Genomic DNA, 22,701 nt, shown 5'->3' with positions numbered 1-22,701 from the left:
TCGAAGTAACAATTTTTATTACAGCAACAGGGGAAAAGGTACAGGACGACAGGGAGGCTCAGGGTCAGGTCAGGCAGAGGTTGGTAATCCAGAGGTGGGGCAAAAGTACAAGACGGCAGGCAGGCTCAGGGGCAGGCAGAGTGGTCAGGCGGGCTGGCTCAGGGTCAAGACAGGCAAGGGTCAAAACCAGGAAGACGAGAAAAGAGAGACAGGAAAAGCAGGAGCTGAAACAAAAACGCTGGTTGACTTGACAAACAAGACGAACTGGCAACAGACAAACAGAGAACACCGGTATAAATACACAGGGGATAATGGGGAAGATGGGCGACACCTGGAGGGGGGTGGAGACAATCACAAGGACAGGTGAAACAGATCAGGGCATGACCAAGAGAGAGCGTGAGAGCAAGAAAGAGAGATAAATAAAAGATAGAGAGAGGGAGAAATAAAGAAAGAGAACAGCAGGAAGAAGTGAGGGTCCATTGAAAACCAAGTGGAGAGATCAACTGTTCCAGACAGTGTATATTAGAGCCGAAGTTCCTGCACCGTACATGCCAGGAGAAGTAAGTGTGAAATGTTAGATGTACATTGATTTGTGTCTATTCTCCATGCATACTGGCACTGTGTTTATAGACACACGTGCACACACACATAACCCTGTGCTGCACAGTTGGCATGGCGTCACAGCGGCTGTTAGGTGTCAGACGCACGTGCGCCTCTGTATTTCTGCTTTCTGTGTCTGCTGCGCTGCTCTGCTGTGTTTCTGTCTGTCTTTCCTACCGCCTGGACTCGAGGGAAGAGGGTTTGGGGGCCAGCTATAGGCTGAACCCTGGGGGGAGATGTCTGTCATGGGAGATGGAAGGCTTGAGTTATCCAAGTCCATCCACAACCAACCTTGCCCCCTCCCCACCAAACAAGACACTTTCACCCCCCCTCCTCCTTCATACCCTCACCACTCTCCCCCTCTTTGCCCCTGCAACATTGCTGGCTGGGCTACCAGACTGTGGTATGCAGAACTGCGGTCCGACAGCACACATACTTCCCGTGTATGAGACCTCTCTATGTAGGGCATGATATGGAAATGGCAGACATGATGTATGTGTTTCAATTTGTGGGTATGATTGCACTTGTGTGTGTCTATGTACTGTATGTGTAGAGGTAGGTGTGTGTGTGTGTGTGTGTGTGTGTGTGTGTGTGTGTGTGTGTGTGTGTGTGTGTGTGTGTGTCTAAGTATGTGTAGAGGTAGGTGTGTGTGTATGTGTGTAGAGGTAGGTGTGTGTGTGTGTGTGTGTGTGTGTGCGTGCGTGCGTGCGTGTGTGCGCATGTACAGTATGTAGAGGGAGTAGGAGTGAGGAGTGGGACAGAGCAGAGATAGGAGAGACAGAGGAAGCACACAGACAGAGTAAAAATGAGAAAATGAGCAAAAGGCTGCTCAGACTGCTGCTGCTTCTGCTTTGTCTCCTGAGAACCGGACCAACTCATTAAAGTCAGAGCGCAAGGAGATAAAGAAAGAAATAAAAAACGAGAGAGAAAGAGGAAAAAAATAGGTCAATCACTCTAGAACCAAACAAGTGCCAGAAATAAAGCCTTCTCCTCTATCCTCTCCTCCTTCACGCTGTATACACCATCACCCCCCCCCCCCCCCCCTTCCTCTCTCTCTCCCTTTCAAATCAAAACCAGATGTGGCCTCGGCCGGGCCTCCATTCAGTTGAGTTTGACTCTCCTTTCTTTTCCCCCTCCCTCCCTTCCACCCTCTGTTTCTCTTTCTGGGTTTTGGTTTCCTCCTCGGGCCCAGTTCTGGCTGACTGCCCCCTTCCTCTCCTGTCTCTCCCTGCTTGCTCTCAGGAAATACCCCAGGTTCCTGGCCCTGAAGGGAGCATGCCTCTCTAACCATATCCAGATGAAGGGATGGAGAGAGGGAGAGAGAGGGAGGGAAAGAGAAGGAGTGGTGGGTGGGTAGGGGAATGCATGAGAGCAAATTATTGAACTAGTGAAGAGAGGGAGAACAGGCGACAGAGGCTTCTTTCTTTCGCTTGAGTTCCCTCTCTCTCCATCTCTCTCTCCGTCCCTCAATCTCTCCCCCTCTTTCCTTCCAGCAGGACTGCTTAGCGTGAGGGGCTGAGTAGTTTCAGCTAGTTTCTCTCAATTTCTCATCTTCTTTTCTTCAGTCTTTCATTCCTCTCCTTCCCTCTCTTTTCTCCAACACAACTACAACAGCGTCATAATGTCAGACATAATGTCAGAACCCAGCCATATCCCAGAAATCTCCTTGTCCTCTTCTCTTCCCCCAGCCTCACACACACGCCCTACTGTTAATTCACTCAATAGTGGTCTGTTCTACAGCTGCACCAAGACATGTGCGTGCGTGTGTGTGTGTGTGTGCATGTGACTGTCTGCATGTGAGGGGACATGAGTGTGTCAGAGCAAGTGTGTGTGTGTATAATTCAGTGGAGGCACATCCTCCTCAGTGAATGTCAGAAAAAAAAGTAAAACATTAAAAAAAAAATCCTTTTGAGATAAAACAATACTAAATATATTCATGTCACCAAATAATAGATTAAAATGCACTGTTTTGCAATGAAGGTCTACAGTAGCCTCAATAGCACTCTGTAGGGTTTGCTCCATGGTGTAGCCGGAGGACAGCTAGCTTCCGTCCTCCTCTGTGTACATTGACTTCAATACGTGTGTGTGTGTGCCTATGGCAGTGCATGTTAGTGAGTGTAACGTGTATGCCAGTGCACGTGTGTGTATGCCTGTGTGTGTAGGATGTTGCTCCGCTACATATGGGGATAATTATCTTGTTAGTTCTCCGGGGGGAGAAATTGATTAAGTGTTTATATTCAAGTGAATTCCTGTCCAGTGCCTTGCAGCCTGCAGCCACGTTGGTGACACAGCAGGCGAGACCTGCATGACAACAACAAAAACAAGATACCATCTCTACCCAGAAACCATTTCCTCCCCTCCTCTCTCTACTGCTCTCCCTCTGCCTTTCCAACTCCATCTACCCTGCTTTCCCTCCTTTCTCCCTCTGTCGCTCCCTTTACCCATTCGCTTACCTCCTTAATCCCCTCCACCTCCCCCTTTTCTTTCACTTAACACTTACATCACCTGCTTTTTATTGCTAAATGTGTGTGTTCCCTTAGCTGTGTGTGTTCTTCCACCTACTCAAGTGAAAGGTTATTAGCGTGGTTGGCTCCATTGGTACCACCCAGCACAGAAGATACTGTTTCCTTTCCAAATGGCAACCTATTGAGGAGATTGACCTTAAGCAATACTTTTGACAAGAGTCCATATGGCTGTGGTCAAATGTAGAACACAATGTAGGGAATAGGATGCCATTTGAGACTCAGGAACTGTAGTTTTCGTTTTATCTCAATAAGATAGAGCAACTGGACTGGCTACAATGTCAGAGGGAAGTGCCACATGGTTTCAATTGTCAGAAGTTAAACGTGTATCATGTATCTCTATTATCATTCATCATGTTATCGGTAGCCATTATGGCAAGCTTGTCTTTCATCCCATCGTAGCTTTATCCCGGCTCTGAAATGGATGTTCGTCTTGGTTCATTGTAAATAAGAATTTGTTCTTAACTGACTTGCCTAGTTAAATAAAATGTTAAATAAAATAAAAAAGAAACGATGGATGTACATCTTGGTTCTCGTTTCTTCCCCTCAAATCGGTCAGCATGGCTCTTCCTCAAAAGTTTTTCTTTGATTCCTTGCATCTGGCCTCCCGAGTGGTGCAGGGGTCTAAGGCAGTGCGGTGCTAGAGGTGTCACTACAGACCCTGGTTCTTTCCTAGGCTGTGTCACAACTTGCTGTGATTGCCCATGTCCTTTGTGCGGTAGACCTTGGGGCAAATCAACATATAACACTAACTATGCACCACAGCTTTAACAAGCTACCAACACTGTCTCTCACTCTATCTCTCTTCGCCCAATAAAATCTCTTCTCTGTGCTTGCACAAAAATATGAATAACCCCACAGACAGTAGCATTCAACATTGGTCATCATCATTGTGGAACAAGCTTCCCCTTAATGTCAGAACAGTGGAGTCTCTGCCCATCTTCCGAAAACATTCAAAACCGTGCCTCTTTAGTGTATCTTAAAGGATGACTGCAGTTCCTGATTTGGCCTCATTTTAGATTTGAAACGCTAGTGGCAATGATTGAACTCAAACGTGAGTTTGTATTGGGGTGTGGTTTGATGTGGATGCCCCATGTGTGTGTTTGCAGGTGGGAAGAGTTAACCAAATTATTTCAGCAATTAGCTTCAGCCAGCTGGTGCGACCATAGCAACATTGGTTTGACTTTGGATAGCCTATCTCAGGGGCTAGTTAGGGGCCTTCAATAAAATACACAATGTAAATGAGACAATATGTTCAGGTTGCACACCTATTCGTTTTTCTCATTAACTGCTTTCAATATTTCTACAATTTATAGTAGGTTTGACATTTTTAAGTCATTGAAATTTGGAGCTATTGAAATTTTTACATATTGTCCCATATACATTGTGTAATTTACTAATGCTCCCTAACTAGTCCCATAGTGATATCCAAAGTCAAATCACATTTACCATGGGCATTACAATCTGGTTGCATACAGCTTCACTCCAAATGGATGATTCCTTGTATGCTGCCAGCTGTTGGCATGTGGGCAAGATTGAAATAAACCCAACCTCCATTGACGTTGTGACATACTCAGGTATAACACTTTTGCTACATTTTTACAGTAGAAAAAAAGTTGCTCTTTAAATAAATCCCATGGCACCTCCCACCCCCTAGGTATCTTAAGATGAATGCACTAATTAGAAATCGCTTTGGATAAGAGTGTCCGCTAAATGACTACCAACTTGACACTGACATCAGTTCAACGTCTAGTTTTGAGTTTTCAACTAACGTGAATTCAACAAAACATTTCACATGCCATTGGATTTAGGTTAAAAGTTAAAATTCCTTTAAGTTGATGACTTTTTGCAAATCCAATCAGTTTTCCACGTTGATTCAACGTCATCACATAGATTTTTGGGGGTTGAAATGACATGGAAACATCATTGATTCAACCAGTTTTTGCCCAGTTGGTAAAATGTAAATGTAAATGTAATAAAACACACATTGACTGCGGATGGTCGAGAGACAAGACCGCTGTGGTCCCTAAAGGTTCCATGGTCCCAGCTCATTTTATTTACAGACTACATTCATAAATACAGGAGTGTGTCCGCCACACCACACAGGTGAGCATGTGCAGAGGAGGGCCACTTTCCAGACTACATTGCAGACATGTGCCTGATCTCGCAACACCTGGATACTGTAGGTGTGTAACATATCAGCTAACCATATGTTATGATTTAGCAATCTGATGCCTGACTGCGTTATGCAGTTGATGACATGGCATGTATCCATTGGTTGATGCAATGCAATGTCTGCCATGTAGTCAGCCTGGAATGCAACCTAGGCTACAGACACGTTGATGCTGAGACACAGGTCACATCACAGGGCTCATATCATGTTCACAGTACTCTCTGTTAGTCGGGAGGGAAAGGGGCCTTTTTTGGAAAGGGTGCAAGGTCTTTTTAGAAGGGGGGGATGGGGGTGCTTAATCTCTGGATCCCAGTTTTGTGTCCACTTCAGTCACTCAAATGACCACTAGCACCAAATCAAGCCACAAATCATATTATCTCAGACCTCAAATGGCTGGGCTCAGGCAACAGCAAAAAGCTGCACTGATCAGAGATCAGAGTTTAGAGCTCAGGCTCAGCTCTGTGTACAGGAGAGTTGTTGGCAGATCTGAGGCCTGTGAAGGCTGCACTGAAAGCTAAAGAATCTATGTATGCATGTACAGTTAGGCAGTGCACTGAGTTATGTTTGCTGTCTTATATATCCGCTGCTCTCCAAAAATGACAGTGCTACTCCTTAAAGGAAACCATGTATAGCGAGAGTCACTAAAGTGTCTTAATCCCCACTGCTGATTCTCCACACTGGTGCAGGGTAGCGCTCTAAACGGTGGTCATGATTTTGAGGGAGCCCGTGCGGAAGCGCAGGATCTTCTTTTTGAGCGCATGTGAGGCCTTGATCTTGACGAAGGCTTTGGGCTGCAGGGGGGCCCCAGCCGGGGCGGAGGGCAGCGTGGGGGAGGAGAGCTGAGGGGGCAGCTGCTGGGGCCACACCAGACCGCCGCTCTCGTCTGAATCGCTGGACAGCGAGCTGGAAGCTGGCGTGTCGGCTTCACTCAGACTCGACTCAGACTCACCCTGCCCCGGGTGCGTGTAGCCCTCCTCAGGCCGACACAGGTACGTACGATCCCGGTCCAGGTACTCCAGATGGGGGTGGTGGGGATGATGATGGGGCAGGGGGTTGACATAGGTGTAAGGTGGGGGCCTGGGTTTGCGGATGCGCCTGGAGCCATGGTCGGCTGGGGGCATTGGGGTTGGCTGTGGAGGCTGCTCGGCTTCGTCCTGGCTGAGATCCAGGGTGGAGCGCCAGCGGCGGTAGCCGGCGCTGCCCGGCTGGGGCCTCTTCCCCTTGGACTGGCTCCCGCGGCTGCTCCCTGACCCTCCCCCGTCTCTCTCCACCGTGTTGTACTTGCGTTCAGGGACCCCTCTCTGCCCATTGAGACTGTTCTCTGACTGGGACCTGCAGGCCCGTCTTCCTGGCTTCTTGGAGCCTCCCGGCCGCTCCATCTCTCGCTCCCTGTCCCTCTCTCTCTCCCTGTCTCTTTCTTTCTCTCTCTCCTTCTCCCTTTCCCTCTCCCTCTCTTCACTGAAGCGACACTTCTTGGCAGCGGCTCTAGACTTGGCCTGCTGCAGCTGCTGTGGGGCCGGCTGCTGTTGGGAGCCTCTCTCTGGATAATAGGTGCCCCGGCTGGGTTTGGGCCCCTTGTGGGAGTGTGCAGAGGCCCTGGTGGTGGTGGCCCGGAATGGTTGGGCAGGGATATACTGGGCGTTGACCAACTGCTCGTCTGGCGGGGGAGGCGAGCGTGATGGGGGCAGGGCCGGGTAGCCATTGTGGAATTGCTGGGGTGAGTCGGGCTCACTGCTGCTAGGTTCCTGGGATGGAGCTTCACTGCAGGGGTAGTCCAGGGAGGCAGAGCAGGTGTTGGCCAGGGGGGTCTGCCTGGATTGGGGGTAGTGGGGGTGGGGGTGCTGGTGGTGGTGATGAGGGGGGTCCTCAGGGACCAGGGCCATGACTGCAAAAGGCTCCTGGTCCAGGCTGCGGCAGGCCCAGGATGGAGGGGGACGCTCGTAACTGCTGGGGGAAACTGCAGCAGTGGCGTGGTGGGGATTGGAGTAGGAGTGATGGTCAGGGATGGAGTCAGTGGCTGGCCGAGGATCGGGTTCCTTGCGGCAAACGCTGCTTTGGCGGGCCACGGTGATGGCGGTGCGGGCCTCGTGCAGACCCAGGCTGGTGCGGGGCTTGCAGGGCCGGAGGGGCAAGGCACGGCGCTGGATCAAACCCAGGATGTAGGTCTCCACACGCTGGGCCTGGCGGTAGTCCTCCTCTGTGGGCTCCCCCTCCACCGTATCTCCCCCCAGCTCCAGCACTCCTCCAGGCCCTTTGCTGGTGTCCCAGGGCCAGGCCTCGTCTTCCCCCTCCCCTTCACTAGCCCCTTCGGCGATGCCCTCCAGGGTGGGGTAGGGGGCTGAGAACGAGCGGGGGACTGTGGGGCGGGACCCGGATTCTGGCTGTCTGTCCCGATTGGCCCCGAAGAATTCCCCTGGAAAACAGAACCAGTAACACGGTTATAATCAGACACAAAAAGATTTGGGATTGTGACACAGCAATAGAGAGAACCCCACAGACATAGGCTAAGGCTGCGTCTAAAGCGTGATTTTGTAATCACTGTCAAAAACGCACAAATCAATGGTTGTTGGCGCACTATGGAAAGGAACGAGAGCATCTGTAAAAAAAAAAAAACAGCTTTGTCACCTGATCCACCTAAACCCCCTAAAATGTTATTGTAACCCTGCAGGTAAACAAATGTTTCTAACCACAACTGAGACTTAACCCTTATCCCAGATGAATTTGACCAAATTTGTCACTATTTGCAAAACACGGGTGCTGGCTAAGCCAAGGGACTAATACAATAATACAAGGATGTCATGGGTTGTGCTTGTTTCACCATCCATCAGTGCTCTGTCTATGTGTATTCAATGTATGCACGTGTATGTTGTTGCTGTATGTGTCTTGCTGGTGACAAATCCAATTTCCCCACGTGGGATTAAGAAAATGTATTTAATTAAATTCAATTTACACTCTCCAGAGAAAGAAGGTGCTATCTAGAAACTAAAAGGGTTCTTCGAGTGTCCTCATAGTCGTTACCAACCGGTCAATTGTGATCTCCCTAGAACCAAAAAGGGTTCTACCTGGAACCAAAAAAAGGGTTCTCCTATGTGGACTGCTGTGTAACCTTTTTGGAACCTTTTTTAAAAAAAAAAACAGAGTAGGTTGTGGGAAGTAGGTAAACAAACCCACTAATGTGAATGAGCAAACATATACCAGGGACCATGGATGTAGCCCTAGCTGTGAATACAATACACACAGCTGCAGAAACACCGGACACTGCTTATTGTGGCCAACAGTTACAGACAGAACACAGGCTGTGTTCTAAAAGGCACCCCATAGATGCGGTAAAGAGGTCAATGGAACGCAGACCGTGGGGTATAGAAGAAGGACACCGGATTGGCGCACATTCAACAAATATGGATATCAGTCATGACTGATGAATAGTAGCAGGTCCTCCATGTGGTAACTCTCTCCGATTTGGATATGATGTTTGGCTGTTTTCGCTGCCTAACATTTAGAATAACCTTTTCAGGTTTAGAAGAAGTGACTGCTATGCTAACTCCTGTTCGAATAAGCTAGTAGCATAGCTAGCATACATAAATTGGTGTTGGTAGTCAAAGTCGTTTGTAACTGTAATGCAGTTGATTGGTGAAATACACATATAAACAATAGCCTTAATGTTGGTTAATGTTGGTGGGGGGAAAATTATGAGAATCGGGATTTTTTTCCCCACACGTTTCCATGGCATTTCCATTGTTGTGGTCGTGTTTGACTGATCTCTTTATCGCATGTATTCCCTATTTATACAACGGGTGGGTCTAATCCTGGATGCTGATGGGTTAAAACCGCATTCCAGACAGTGTCTATTTCACAACTACCACCGGCTATGATGGTGAAATGCCGATTTACTGTTCCATCTCACTGCGCAATCTACTGTCCTATGAGCTCATCCACCGTAAAAAAAAAAAAATAAAAAAAAATGTAAAAGCATCTGGACATTATTTCCCATTTCTTTAAGCCTAACATTTGTTATTCAACCTTGCTGACTGCCTCTCTGACCTTTGCAACATTGTTAACATTTTGATTTCCACCTCATCATAGGAAGTGTACGGACAAGACAAACAACAAGTTGGTCTGGTTGTCATAGTAACATACATTAACTAGCTAGCTCGCTCAGCTGCGGGGATAACAACGTGAAGGTATTGTTTCATTGAGTAAAATCAGTTCAAATGAAAGTTGTTGGGTTTTTTTTTCAAATGAAAGTATTTTTTAAATATCTGCTACAGCCATTTAGCTTAGATAGCTAGGGCCTAGGCTAGCTTGGCATAGAACGCATAGAACTAATGAGCAGTCGGCTTGGCTGGCAACGATGCCAATAGAATGAACAACCAGATGGCTTGGCTGGCAGCAATGCCAATCGAACCAAAATGACCAGCCGCCTTGGGTAGCAACCCTAAATTGTGTTGGTGACTATGTTTCATGGAAGGAAGAAAATACCATGAATAAATTAATCAAAATCAAGTTTTTTATGAAAATATGTCAATCATTATTTTAATATGTTGGTATACTGTTGTATAAAATGCCCTCGACTTCATCCCGGGTCTAACAACACCCGTGCCAATATATCCTCCTAACCACGGCTTCTAGGGCATTATCACTTAATGAGTGCACTACTTTTCAACAGAGCCCGTAGCAGCGCAGACACAGTGTTCTGTTGAATCCTCCTTACACACAGATAGAATAAACAGCTGAGGTAGGACACCGGGGCTCTACTCAACTCTATGTCAAACTAAAGTAATGCACTATAAAAGGGTATTGGGTGCCATTTTGGGACACAACCTCTGTCTTCCCTAAGCTTGTCTGCCTGTTTCCCACTGGGAAGCATTCCTTTAAGTAACATCAGCTAGCCACAGTCAAGGCCAGACCAACTAACCTGCACTTTAACATATTACTGTCTCCTGTATCCTGATTTATGTCTGGCATTGTGTATGTGTGTGTGCGTGTGTGTGTGTGTGTGTGTGTGTGTGTGTGTGTGTGTGTGTGTGTGTGTGTGTGTGTGTGTGCGTGTGTGTGTCTCTAACATGGTACAGTGGGTCTTTTTCTCTTTCTGTTTTCTCTCTCCGACTGAGTATGCACACGGCAGCCATGTCTAAATCCCATGACTATAATCAAGGCCTCTACATAATCACGGCAGGACAGTCCACTGATGCAATTACACATCAAAGCCAGAACAAGCAGACTCTCCTTTCACCCCTCCACCAGCACAACCAGTCCCCTCATTTATCTATGTCACTGGGCACAAGATGTCCCCTTTTTTTACAAGTCCCTTATACAAAACATTGTGTCCCAAATAGTACCCTATTCCCTGTTTAATGTACTATAGTGGAAAAAGGATGCCATGTGGGATGCTGATTTTAAATGGACATTACACTCCAGAACCAAAGTTTGTTCAGACCTCAAAAGTAGTCTCATGCCAAGATACAGATATGTCCACATCCCATGCCTGGTTTCTTGACAAAACATCTGCCAAACTTTGATATTGGAGTGCATTGTCCAGAAAATAAAAGTACAATGCAATACTATACAACTTAAACATGTGTACCTTTAAGAGCACATCTTCCTAATCTAATAGCTAGAAGCCAATTACGGAGGGGAACTCAAGTAGAAGAGAATCCATTAGTATAGGTCCTTCGCTTTAATGCAACCCAAAGAAATGGGTTTGTGTTTGTTTTGCCGTGCGTCCAGAACTCGTTATAGTCTGGGCTATTTGAGAGCGCTGATTGAGTCTGATGGCGTCTGGCTCTAATGTGCTTCTGCCGGCCGCTGCTTTGTGGGGGACTTAGTGCCAGCTTGGCATCATTGTTGCCATCTTGTACTGTCTATGTGGACTAATATACATTTAGTAACTATGCGGTCTGACCTAATCAAACAGATGCCCAAGAATATAAATGGATATTGCTCTATATCTGGGTAAATGCATTTGCTGAGCAACTGTGACGTTATTGAAACTGAATAAAAAACACTAATAAAATCCATTGAATTCTTCGCTTAGGTATGCCTGTAGGCTATATTGATTGTACTGCATTTGCATGGCGTGTTTGTCACAGGAGGTTGGTGCCACCTTAATTGGGGAGGACGGGCTTGTGGTGATGGCAGACGCGGAACAGTATCAACTATATCAAACATGTGTTTGATGCTATTCCATTTGCTCCATTCCAGCCATTATTATGAGCCGTCCTCCCCTCAGCAGCCTCCACTGGTGTGTGTGTGTGTGTGTGTGTGTGTGCGTGTGTCGTCCCTTACCGGCTGATTTGGGCCTGTCGTTGGCGTAGACCATGCGGATGGCTCGGGCAGTGCTGGGGGAGGGCTCTCCAAACCCAGAGGAATCAGACAGACCCATAGGAGACAGGTGCTCACTCAGCTCATAGAATCCTGCAAACAGATGTATACAATTTAACAGATGTTTTTATCTGAAGCGTCTTACAGTACAGTGAACGCATACATTTTTCGTATGTGTATGAGGTCCCTGCGGGAAATTAACCAACACAACCTTAACTTTGCTACCTCCATGCTCTTACCAACTGAGGCACATAGGGCCAATACCACTCACGTCTCAGCCAAATGACGATTTGGGAGTACTGGTATGCAAGTGCAACAGTCTGTAGTTCCTGTGGATGGTTGTTTCTACAGTTATTGGGTATGTATATAGTGTATTGTTTACTTTTTTTATGAACCGGAACACTAACTGATTTGAAAAGAAAGAACCTGCCATTTTCATTTGTATCTACCACTTTTGAAACTTTGTCAGCTGTAGGCGGGTGGGTCCCTCTTATATTGGCCTCTCTATAGATTGAATTGTAATCTTTTTAGTGAGCTTTTCCTTTTTTGTTTATTATTGTCTTTCCCGAAAATAACAACAACAGAGAGTTGAGCTGGTAGTCAGGTCTGGATCAAAAGAGTAACCCCACTCAAAAGACTCACACAACATTTATTTGTGTGTGACTATAGCTGATGAACATTCAGTTATGAAGACAGGACTGTTAGCAGATATACTGCGGCCTTGTATCCCAAAGTTTTTCCATGTTGAAAGTGAACGGCAGGTTAGTCATTTACGCATTCCTCAAGGCATTTGATGCCTCTCAATGTTTCCTTTTTTAAACTCTCAAGGCTTCTCAAAGTGTTTTTCAATGTGCCATCCTCAATCTTCAAAATCGCCAGCCGGCTGTGCATACTTTGAGGTAATTGACCCAATATTAGCCGTGGATTTTATACTCCTGGCATCTTCGGCTGGAGCTGAAAGTAAATTTTCGTTGGACGGCTTACAGCTCTTCAAGCCAAGTCATTTTAAACTCTCAGCAAAAATGCTCCCTCGGAAAACTGAATGCATTTATCAACTTAATGTGGGCTTTGGAACTGTTTCCTGCTTTGATTCACAAAGAACACAAGCAGCGCAGCCTTAGACAGTCCCTCAATATCAGTGGAGGCTTCTCAGAGGAGGAAGGGGAGAACCATCGTCCTCAGTGAATTTCATAAAAATAAAAATAGTGAAATATTTAAAAAGTTATCCTTTATAGATAAAACTATACTAAACACACTCACATCACCAAATAATAGATTAAACCACATTGTTTTGCAATGAAGGTCTACAGTAGCCTCAGCACCATTCTGTAGGGTAGCACGATGTTATTGCCGGAGGACAGCTAGTTTCCGTCATCCTCTGGGTACATTGACTTCAATGCAAAACCTAGGAGGCTCATAGTTCTCACGCCCTTCCATAGACTTACACAGTAATTATGACAACTTCCGGAGGACGCCCTCCAACCTATCAGAGCTCTTGCAGCATGAACTGATTATGGTGTACAACCAATCAAAGGATAAGAGAATGAATCTAGTGCTGAAAGCATAAGCTACCGTTAGCTAGCACCGCAGTGCATAAAATGTGGTGAATAGCTGACTCAAAGAGAGAGAAAGACAATAGTTGAACAGTTTTGAACAAATTAATTTCTTCAAAAGAGAGAGGGAGAGAGATATTTTGTTGTATGTTTTTTTCACTTTCACTTAGCTAGCGAAAACAGCTAGCTAGTTTAGCCTACTCAAACACCCGTCTCAAACAGAGAGGGATGCTAGCTAGATCGCTATGGCTATCCAACACTGGAACTCTTCCAAGTCAAGGTAAGCTTTTGGTTTTTTTAATTTATTGCCACCCGCGGCTCACCCATGTAACTGCTAACACTGCTTACTGACTGTACTGCATGATTGTAGCGGGTTTACTACGAGTAGCTATGTTGACTATGACTTTAGCTAATAATGGTGATAATGATGTGGGCTGTGTAGCAGTTAGCGGTTATGATATGAAGGTTTGGCTTGGAAAGGTTTTTTCGCCTGGTTACAGACAGCTGATGTGTTGTGCACTGAAGTCCAAGCCAGGGAAAAGATGAGAGGAGGAGAGCGCATAAATGCGAGAAAGATTATAGCTACAATGATCAAAGTGATCAGAATGTTTGTATGTGGCCACTGTGACAGTGAATTGTGTTTGCGTTTGATCATGGGTGTATTCATACCGCCGATTCTGTTGAAAAACGTTCTTACACGGAAGCAAACAGAACGAAACGGGGATAAACATACCTGCATTTTTTCCAATAGAAACTTTTGACAAATTATCACACCCTAGATCAGCTAGATGCAGGCAAGAGTGTGCAAGGCGGTATTGAATGTGTCACTCACTGTCTGTCACCTTGATTACTCAAATTTCCCGCTACCTGTGCACCTAAGTTGCAACATGTCATTCATAGGCTAGGTTGTAGTACCCAAAGGATGGGTAACTGGAAAATTTGAGTTTCATGTAGTAGCTAAAACCAATCAATGTTACATTGAGCTGGGTGAATGGAATATGAATGACCAATATGCTGTAATAGAAATAAGGCCATGGTCAGAACAATTATTATCGTCCTCCCTCATCTTAAACGACACCGACCGCCACTGCTCCAAAAGGACTATTGTGAAATATACAGTACTATACAGTAAGAGTGAGGGGAGTTAGAGGTGAGATAGGGGTGAGATAGCTATATGGAGCAGTAATAGGCCCACTGTGGGGTAATTTAAGTTACCATTCTAAAATAGAGCAGACGTGTCTGCCTGCTTTTGTTGCTGCCAGGCTACCAAACTACCTCATATAATGATGTCAGCCTCTGAGCCGAGGACAGAAACTAGATGGGCCTTGGTAATCTCTCTCTCTGCCTCAGCATCAGATGGTGACGTGCTCAGATGGAACTAGAGCATGGAGGGTTGGAACTAGAGCAGGCTCATGGTTAGGCCTATCCCCGCTATGTGTGAATAGTACCTTGACTTACTTACTCACTCACTACCATACATATGTGACAGACTGGGTTGGAAGCTGGGTGTCCTGCTCACTACAAGACTGTGTTAGCCCACTAAGCTAAAGACTAGGCATTAGCTTATCAAATCAAATCAAAGTTTATTTGTCACGTGCGCCGAATACAACAGGTGTAGACCTTACAGTGAAATGCTTACTTACAGGCTCTAACCAATAGTGCAAAAAAGGTATTAGGTGAACAATAGGTAGGTAAAGAAATAAAACAACAGTAAAAAGACAGGCTATATACAGTAGCGAGGCTATAAAAGTAGCGAGGCTACATACAGACACTGGTTAGTCAGGCTGATTGGGGTAGTATGTACATGTAGATATGGTTAAAGTGACTATGCATATATGATGACCAGAGAGTAGCAGTAGCGTAAAGAGGGGTTGGCGGGTGGCGGGACACAATGCAGATAGCCCGGTTAGCCAATGTGCGGAGCACTGGGTGGTCGGGCCAATTGAGGAAGTATGTACATATGTACATGAATGTATAGTTAAAGTGACTGTGCATATATGATAAACAGAGAGTAGCAGCAGTGTAAAGAGGGGTTAGGGGGAGGCACACAATGCAGATAGTCCGGGTAGCCATTTGATACCTGTTCAGGAGTCTTATGGCTTGGGGGTAAAAACTGTTGAGAAGCCTTTTTGTCCTAGACTTGGCACTCCGGTACCGCTTGCCATGCGGTAGTAGAGAGAAAAGTATGACTGGGGTCTTTGACAATTTTTAGGGCCTTCCTCTGAAACCGCCTGGTGTAGAGATCCTGGATGGAAGGCGGCTTAGCCCCAGTGATGTACCGTGATGGGCCGTACGCACTACCCTCTGTAGTGCCTTGCGGTCGGAGGCCGAGCAATTGCCGTACCAGGCAGTGATGCAACCAGTCAGGATGCTCTCGATGTTGCAGCTCTAAAACCTTTTGATGATCTCAGGACCCATGCCAAATCTTTTTTGTTTCCTGAAGGGGAATAGGCTTTGTCGTGCCCTCTTCACGACTGTCTTGGTGTGTTTGGACCATTCTAGTTTGTTGGTGATGTGGACACCAAGGAACTTAATACTCTCAACCTACTCCACTACAGCCTCGTCGATGAGAATGGGGGCATACTCGGTCCTCCTTTTCCTGTTGTCCACTGTAGTTTCCTGGCACCTCCCGGCTAGGTCTCTGACCTCCTCCCTATAGGCTGTCTCATCATTGTCAGTGATCAGGCCTACCCCTGTTGTGTCATCTGTAAAGTTAATGATGGTGTTGGAGTCGTGCCTGGCCATGCAGTCGTGGGTGAACAGGGAGTACAGGAGGGGACTGAGCATGCACCCCTGGGGAGCTCCAGTGTTGAGGATCAGCGTGGCAGTTGCTACCTACCCTCACCACCTGGGGGCGGCCTGTCAGGATGTCCAGGATCCAGTTGCAGAGGGAGGTGTTTAGTCCCAGGATCCTTAGCTTAGTGATGAGCTTTGAGGGTACTATGGTGTTGAACGCTGAGCTGTAGTCAATGAATAGCATTCTCACATAAGTGTTCCTTTTGTCCAGGTGGGAAACGGCAGTGTGGAGTGCAGTAGAGATCGCATCATCTGTGGATCTGTTTGGGCGGTATGCAAATTGGAGTGGGTCTAGGGTTTCTGGGATAATGGTGTCGATGTGAGTCATTACCATCCTTTCAAAGCACTTCATGGCTACAGACGTGAGTGCTACGGGTCTGTAGTCATTTAGGCAGGTTGCCTTTGTGTTATTGGGCAGAGGGACTATGGTGGTCTGCTTATTACAAACTCAATCAGGGACATGTTGAAAATATCAGTGAAGACACCTGCCAGTTGGTCAGCACATGCCCGGAACACACGTCCTGGTAATCCGTCTGGCCCCCCAGCCTTGTGTATGTTGACCTGTTTAAAGGTCTTACTCACGTCGGCTACGGAGAGCGTGATCACACAGTCGTCCGGAACAGCTGATGCTCTCATGCATGCCTCAGTGTTGCTTGCCTCGAAGCGAGCATAGAAGTGATTTAGCTCGTCTGGTAGGCTCGTGTCACTGGGCAGCTCCCGGCTGTGCTTCCCTTTGTAGTCTGTAATAGTTTGCAAGCCCTGCCACATAAGACGAGCGTCGGAGCCGGTGTAGTATGATTCAATCTCAGCCCTATATTGACGCTTTGCCTGTTTGATGGTTCGTCGCAGGGCATGGTAGGATTTCTTGTAAGCTTCTGGGTTAGAGTCCCGCACCTTGAAAGTCGAAGCTCTGCCCTTTAGCTCAGTGTGAATGTTGCCTGTAATCCATGGCTTCTGGTTTGGGTACGTACGTACAGTCACTGTGGGGACAACGTTCTCGATGCACGTATTGATGCACTTAAAGCCAGTGACTGATGTGGTGTACTCCTCAATGCCATCGGAAGAATCCTGGAACATGTTCCAGTCTGTGATAGCAAAACAGTCCTGTAGTTTAGCTTATAGGAGCTAACACAAGTCTTCTGGTCTTGGGTAAGGATACTCATCACGCAACCACCCCCGTTACACATAGTAGATCACATAATTTACACTTTCTGTCATACTACCGACAATGGCTATGTTTTGTTTAGCAGAAAGATGATAGATTGAACAAATGGCTTACGGAAAAGTTTGCAAAATTCTGGTAACTTTACCATCACAGGTTTTCCAGAAATCCCAGTTGGAGGATTCCCAGATTTCCTGCTTATTCCCTGTTCCAGGAATCTTGAAACCGTGATATCTGGAAAACCTGGGAATTTTGCAACCATACTCAAGGGTCCAATTTGTGTAGAGTTATGTTACCAGAGCGGGGCCGATAGTCCACCACGTCAGTCGGGGGCTCCACTGCGTTATCCGCTGTATTAACCCTCAGCTCTCCAACCTGCTGCTCCAGAGATGCCATCAGACCCCAAGGACTACACTGTAGACTGCTCTGGAACACAAAGAGAGAAATATAATCAGGGTTAGAGACTGTATTTGGATGTTCTACACACACAGTCTCATCTCCCAGGGTCAGCAACAAAGCCAGAGACAATCCCAGATCGCAAACAACCTTCACATTTGATGACTGCTATTACAACACGCGGCAGGTAGCCTAGCGGATAGAGTGTTGGGCCAGTAACCGAAAGGTAGCTGGTTTGAATACCCGAGCCGACAAGGTGAAAAGATCTGTTGATGGGCCCTTGAGCAAGGCACCTAACCATAATTTGCTCCAGGGGTGCTGTACTCCTATGGCTGACCCTGTAAAACAACATTTCACTGCACCTATGTGACAATATATTTTTTAATGAACAAAACAGTGGAATAGTAACACGTCATTCCCCCCACATCTTAGATATATACTGAGATACAAGGATATACAGTGCCTTGCGAAAGTATTCGGCCCCCTTGAACTTTGCGACCTTTTGCCACATTTCAGGCTTCAAACATAAAGATATAAAACTGTATGTTTTTGTGAAGAATCAACAACAAGTGGGACACAATCATGAAGTGGAACGACATTTATTGGATATTTCAAACTTTTTTAACAAATCAAAAACTGAAAAATTGGGCGTGCAAAATTATTCAGCCCCTTTACTTTCAGTGCAGCAAACTCTCTCCAGAAGTTCAGTGAGGATCTCTGAATGATCCAATGTTGACCTAAATGACTAATGATGATAAATACAATCCACCTGTGTGTAATCAAGTCTCCGTATAAATGCACCTGCACTGTGATAGTCTCAGAGGTCCGTTAAAAGCGCAGAGAGCATCATGAAGAACAAGGAACACACCGGGCAGGTCCGAGATACTGTTGTGAAGAAGTTTAAAGCCGGATTTGGATACAAAAAGATTTCCCAAGCTTTAAACATCCCAAGGAGCACTGTGCAAGCGATAATATTGAAATGGAAGGAGTATCAGACCACTGCAAATCTACCAAGACCTGGCCGTCCCTCTAAACTTTCAGCTCATACAAGGAGAAGACTGATCAGAGATGCAGCCAAGAGGCCCATGATCACTCTGGATGAACTGCAGAGATCTACAGCTGAGGTGGGAGACTCTGTCCATAGGACAACAATCAGTCTTATATTGCACAAATCTGGCCTTTATGGAAGAGTGGCAAGAAGAAAGCCATTTCTTAAAGATATCCATAAAAAGTGTTGTTTAAAGTTTGCCACAAGCCACCTGGGAGACACACCAAACATGTGGAAGAAGGTGCTCTGGTCAGATGAAACCAAAATGGAACTTTTTGGCAACAATGCAAAACGTTATGTTTGGCGTAAAAGCAACACAGCTGAACACACCATCCCCACTGTCAAACATGGTGGTGGCAGCATCATGGTTTGGGCCTGCTTTTCTTCAGCAGGGACAGGGAAGATGGTTAAAATTGATGGGAAGATGGATGGAGCCAAATACAGGACCATTCTGGAAGAAAACCTGATGGAGTCTGCAAAAGACCTGAGACTGGGACGGAGATTTGTCTTCCAACAAGACAATGATCCAAAACATAAAGCAAAATCTACAATGGAATGGTTCAAAAATAAACATATCCAGGTGTTAGAATGGCCAAGTCAAAGTCCAGACCTGAATCCAATCGAGAATCTGTGGAAAGAACTGAAAACTGCTGTTCACAAATGCTCTCCATCCAACCTCACTGAGCTCGAGCTGTTTTGCAAGGAGGAATAGGAAAAAATGTCAGTCTCTCGATGTGCAAAACTGATAGAGACATACCCCAAGCGACTTACAGCTGTAATCGCAGCAAAAGGTGGCGCTACAAAGTATTAACTTAAGGGGGTTGAATAATTTTGCACGCCCAATTTTTCAGTTTTTGATTTGTTAAAAAAGTTTGAAATATCCAATAAATGTCGTTCCACTTCATGATTGTGTCCCACTTGTTGTTGATTCTTCACAAACAAATACAGTTTTATATCTTTATGTTTGAAGCCTGAAATGTGGCAAAAGGTCGCAAAGTTCAAGGGGGCCGAATACTTTCGCAAGGCACTGTACATACACGGTTGCGCATGCACACACACACGGGTGCACACACACACACACACACACACACAAAGCCTCTGCCAAATCTCTCAAACAAATGGTTGGTGAAGGATGGGAACAGCATCGGCTTTGGAGGAGGTTAAAACTGTCAAAACAACAGGCCTCAGCCTTCGCCCCATGAGCGGCACAGCAGTACCGAATATATTACAGACAGAAGGAGAACCAGAGAGAGAGAGAAGAGGGAGAGGGAGAGAGGGGGGAGTAAAATACAAGACAACCACTCTCAAATCTCTTAGTGAAGCATTATAGGGGGCAAACCTTGAGCATCTCTTACTCAATCAATAAATAAATTGCATAATCAATCAACCAATCGAGCGTCCATTTACCGAAATGCTCATAGCAGGGAAGCGAGGGAGAAAGAGAGAAAAAGAGAGAGGGGGTAGATAGAGGGAGAGAGGGCAAATGAGGGACACAACTCAACCCTATATGTGTACAGAGTAAGATGATTTCTCCAACCTTACATGCTTACCATGATCTGAGACCAAATCTAAAAGTTTCCATATACACATTGAACAGTAAAGAGCTGATTTCTAGCACGTAACTTGTTCTAATCAGTTAATATATTGCTTTTCGACCATTAGGATTGTTCTGAAATACAGCTTATACACATCTTGTTGGTTCAGGTGAGGGATAAAAATACAAATTCAGCATTGGGAGATGACTTACTTTTTATAGGAATGTCCGAATCACTGCTGAATCACACACACACACACACACAAACACACTGCTGGCTCATAACATCGGTATGGTTCCACCAGCTGAGAAGGCAGAAAAGCCTGCTGGGTAATATGGCAGAGATAATGTGCCATATTGTATACAGAGGAGAAAGAGAGGGGGAATTATGCTGATAGCTGTTAGACTCGCCAGGGGAGCCAAACATCTGATGAAGTGGGGAAGGTTTCCACAGTGCAGCTAAGAACGAACTGGGCATCCCTGTTTGAATCAGGTATTTCTCACCCAGTAAAAAGTACCATATGAAAGCAGGGGAGCTGTGGGGTGAAAACACAGGCATGCTGATCCATCCAGCTAAACATGGGGAACTTACTGGAAAGAAGGGCAAGAGGAAAGGGTAGAGGCTGAAATGGAGGAAGAGAGGAAGAGTTGGGGGGAGAGAGAGAGGAGAGAGATGTAAATAGAGAGAAGGAGAAACAGATGAGAGAGAAGAGAGAAAGATCATCCTGTCTTACCCAACCATCCTTGTTTTATGTTTGCTTTGACAATGTAAGTGCTCTAACTTTCTAAATCAATAAGGTTTTTTGAATTCAATTGAAAGAGAGAGAGAGATCAAGACAGCATTAAATAGAGAGATGTATCTTTTCATCACAAATTCATTTTTTTTCTGTTAAATCCATGTGTCAATCACTCTGACAAAATGTCAGCTCCAAAACTGTCACCCCCTTCCTATAACCCTAGTGGCCTGTCCTTTCCCCCTTCCTCTCTCCCCTCCAGGGTTCCACAGTGGAGCGATTCATAGGACAAGGAGCAGGCCCCGCCACTCCAGTCAGTGGCAGGGGTGGTCCAACAACCTCAGGGAAGAGGGGGGGAACAAGGGATGCAAACATACCACCCTGGGATGTCAGTCTCTCACTACCCCCTCCACCATTTCTCTCTCTGGTAAGACTGAGTCAGGTTTTGTGCTCAGAGGAACTCTAACTGCTGAAGTGGAGGAGGAGGAGGAGGAGGAGGAGGGAAAATAAGTGGGAGGGTAAAGATGTTAGAGTGGGTGATTGATGAACACAAGAGTTAGAGAGGGTGATTGATGAACACTAACTAATTTGAGGGTTATCAGGGTAATAATGACGCAGGAGCAGAAGGCAGATGTTTTACGTGCCCCCAACCGATTGTGTTTTTTTGTTTGTTTATCTGCGTTGTTTGAAACTTAACTTTGTGCTATTTTTGTGCATAATGTTGCAACTACCGTCACTTATAACCGATAATAACTTCTGGACATGAGGACTGCGATTACTCACCAAAGACTAGCGGAATCCCAAGGAGCACATCCCAAGGAGCACTGTGCAAGCGATAATATTGAAATGGAAGGAGTATCAGACCACTGCAAATCTACCAAGACCTGGCCGTCCCTCTAAACTTTCAGCTCATACAAGGAGAAGACTGATCAGAGATGCAGCCAAGAGGCCCATGATCACTCTGGATGAACTGCAGAGATCTACAGCTGAGGTGGGAGACTCTGTCCATAGGACAACAATCAGTTGTATATTGCACAAATCTGGCCTTTATGGAAGAGTGGCAAGAAGAAAGCCATTTCTTAAAGATATCCATAAAAAGTGTTGTTTAAAGTTTGCCACAAGCCACCTGGGAGACACACCAAACATGTGGAAGAAGGTGCTCTGGTCAGATGAAACCAAAATGGAACTTTTTGGCAACAATGCAAAACGTTATGTTTGGCGTAAAAGCAACACAGCTGAACACACCATCCCCACTGTCAAACATGGTGGTGGCAGCATCATGGTTTGGGCCTGCTTTTCTTCAGCAGGGACAGGGAAGATGGTTAAAATTGATGGGAAGATGGATGGAGCCAAATACAGGACCATTCTGGAAGAAAACCTGATGGAATCTGCAAAAGACCTGAGACTGGGACGGAGATTTGTCTTCCAACAAGACAATGATCCAGAACATAAAGCAAAATCTACAATGGAATGGTTCAAAAATAAACATATCCAGGTGTTAGAATGGCCAAGTCAAAGTCCAGACCTGAATCCAATCGAGAATCTGTGGAAAGAACTGAAAACTGCTGTTCACAAATGCTCTCCATCCAACCTCACTGAGCTCGAGTTGTTTTGCAAGGAGGAATGGGAAAACATTTCAGTCTCTCAATGTGCAAAACTGATAGAGACATACCCCAAGCGACTTACAGCTGTAATCGCAGCAAAAGGTGACGCTACAAAGTATTAACTTAAGGGGGCTGAATAATTTTGCACGCCCAATTTTTCAGTTTTGAATATGTTAAAAATGTTTGAAATATCCAATAAATGTCGTTCTACTTCATGATTGTGTCCCACTTGTTGTTGATTCTTCACAAAAAAATACA

General features: G+C 45.8%; 1 protein-coding gene across 1 annotated transcript in view; it reads right to left on the bottom strand.

The window, feature by feature from the left end:
• Positions 1-5,118: 5,118 nt before the first annotated feature.
• The window catches only part of LOC110537711 (dapper homolog 3), a 28,759-nt gene continuing 11,176 nt past the window's right edge, over positions 5,119-22,701 (bottom strand). Inside the window, exons 2-4 of the mRNA XM_021623991.2 lie at positions 17,424-17,553; positions 11,581-11,709; positions 5,119-7,708 (exon numbers count right to left, since the gene is read on the bottom strand). Of these exons, the coding sequence (XP_021479666.2) occupies positions 5,991-7,708; positions 11,581-11,709; positions 17,424-17,553 (1,977 nt within the window). The 3' untranslated portion in view covers positions 5,119-5,990. The remainder of the gene's footprint in view (positions 7,709-11,580; positions 11,710-17,423; positions 17,554-22,701) is intronic.

This window comes from Oncorhynchus mykiss, chromosome 12 (genome assembly GCF_013265735.2).
Source record: "Oncorhynchus mykiss isolate Arlee chromosome 12, USDA_OmykA_1.1, whole genome shotgun sequence".
In the NCBI taxonomy this organism is placed as follows: Eukaryota; Metazoa; Chordata; class Actinopteri; order Salmoniformes; family Salmonidae; genus Oncorhynchus; species Oncorhynchus mykiss.
This window is presented reverse-complemented; position numbering and strand designations above follow the sequence as displayed.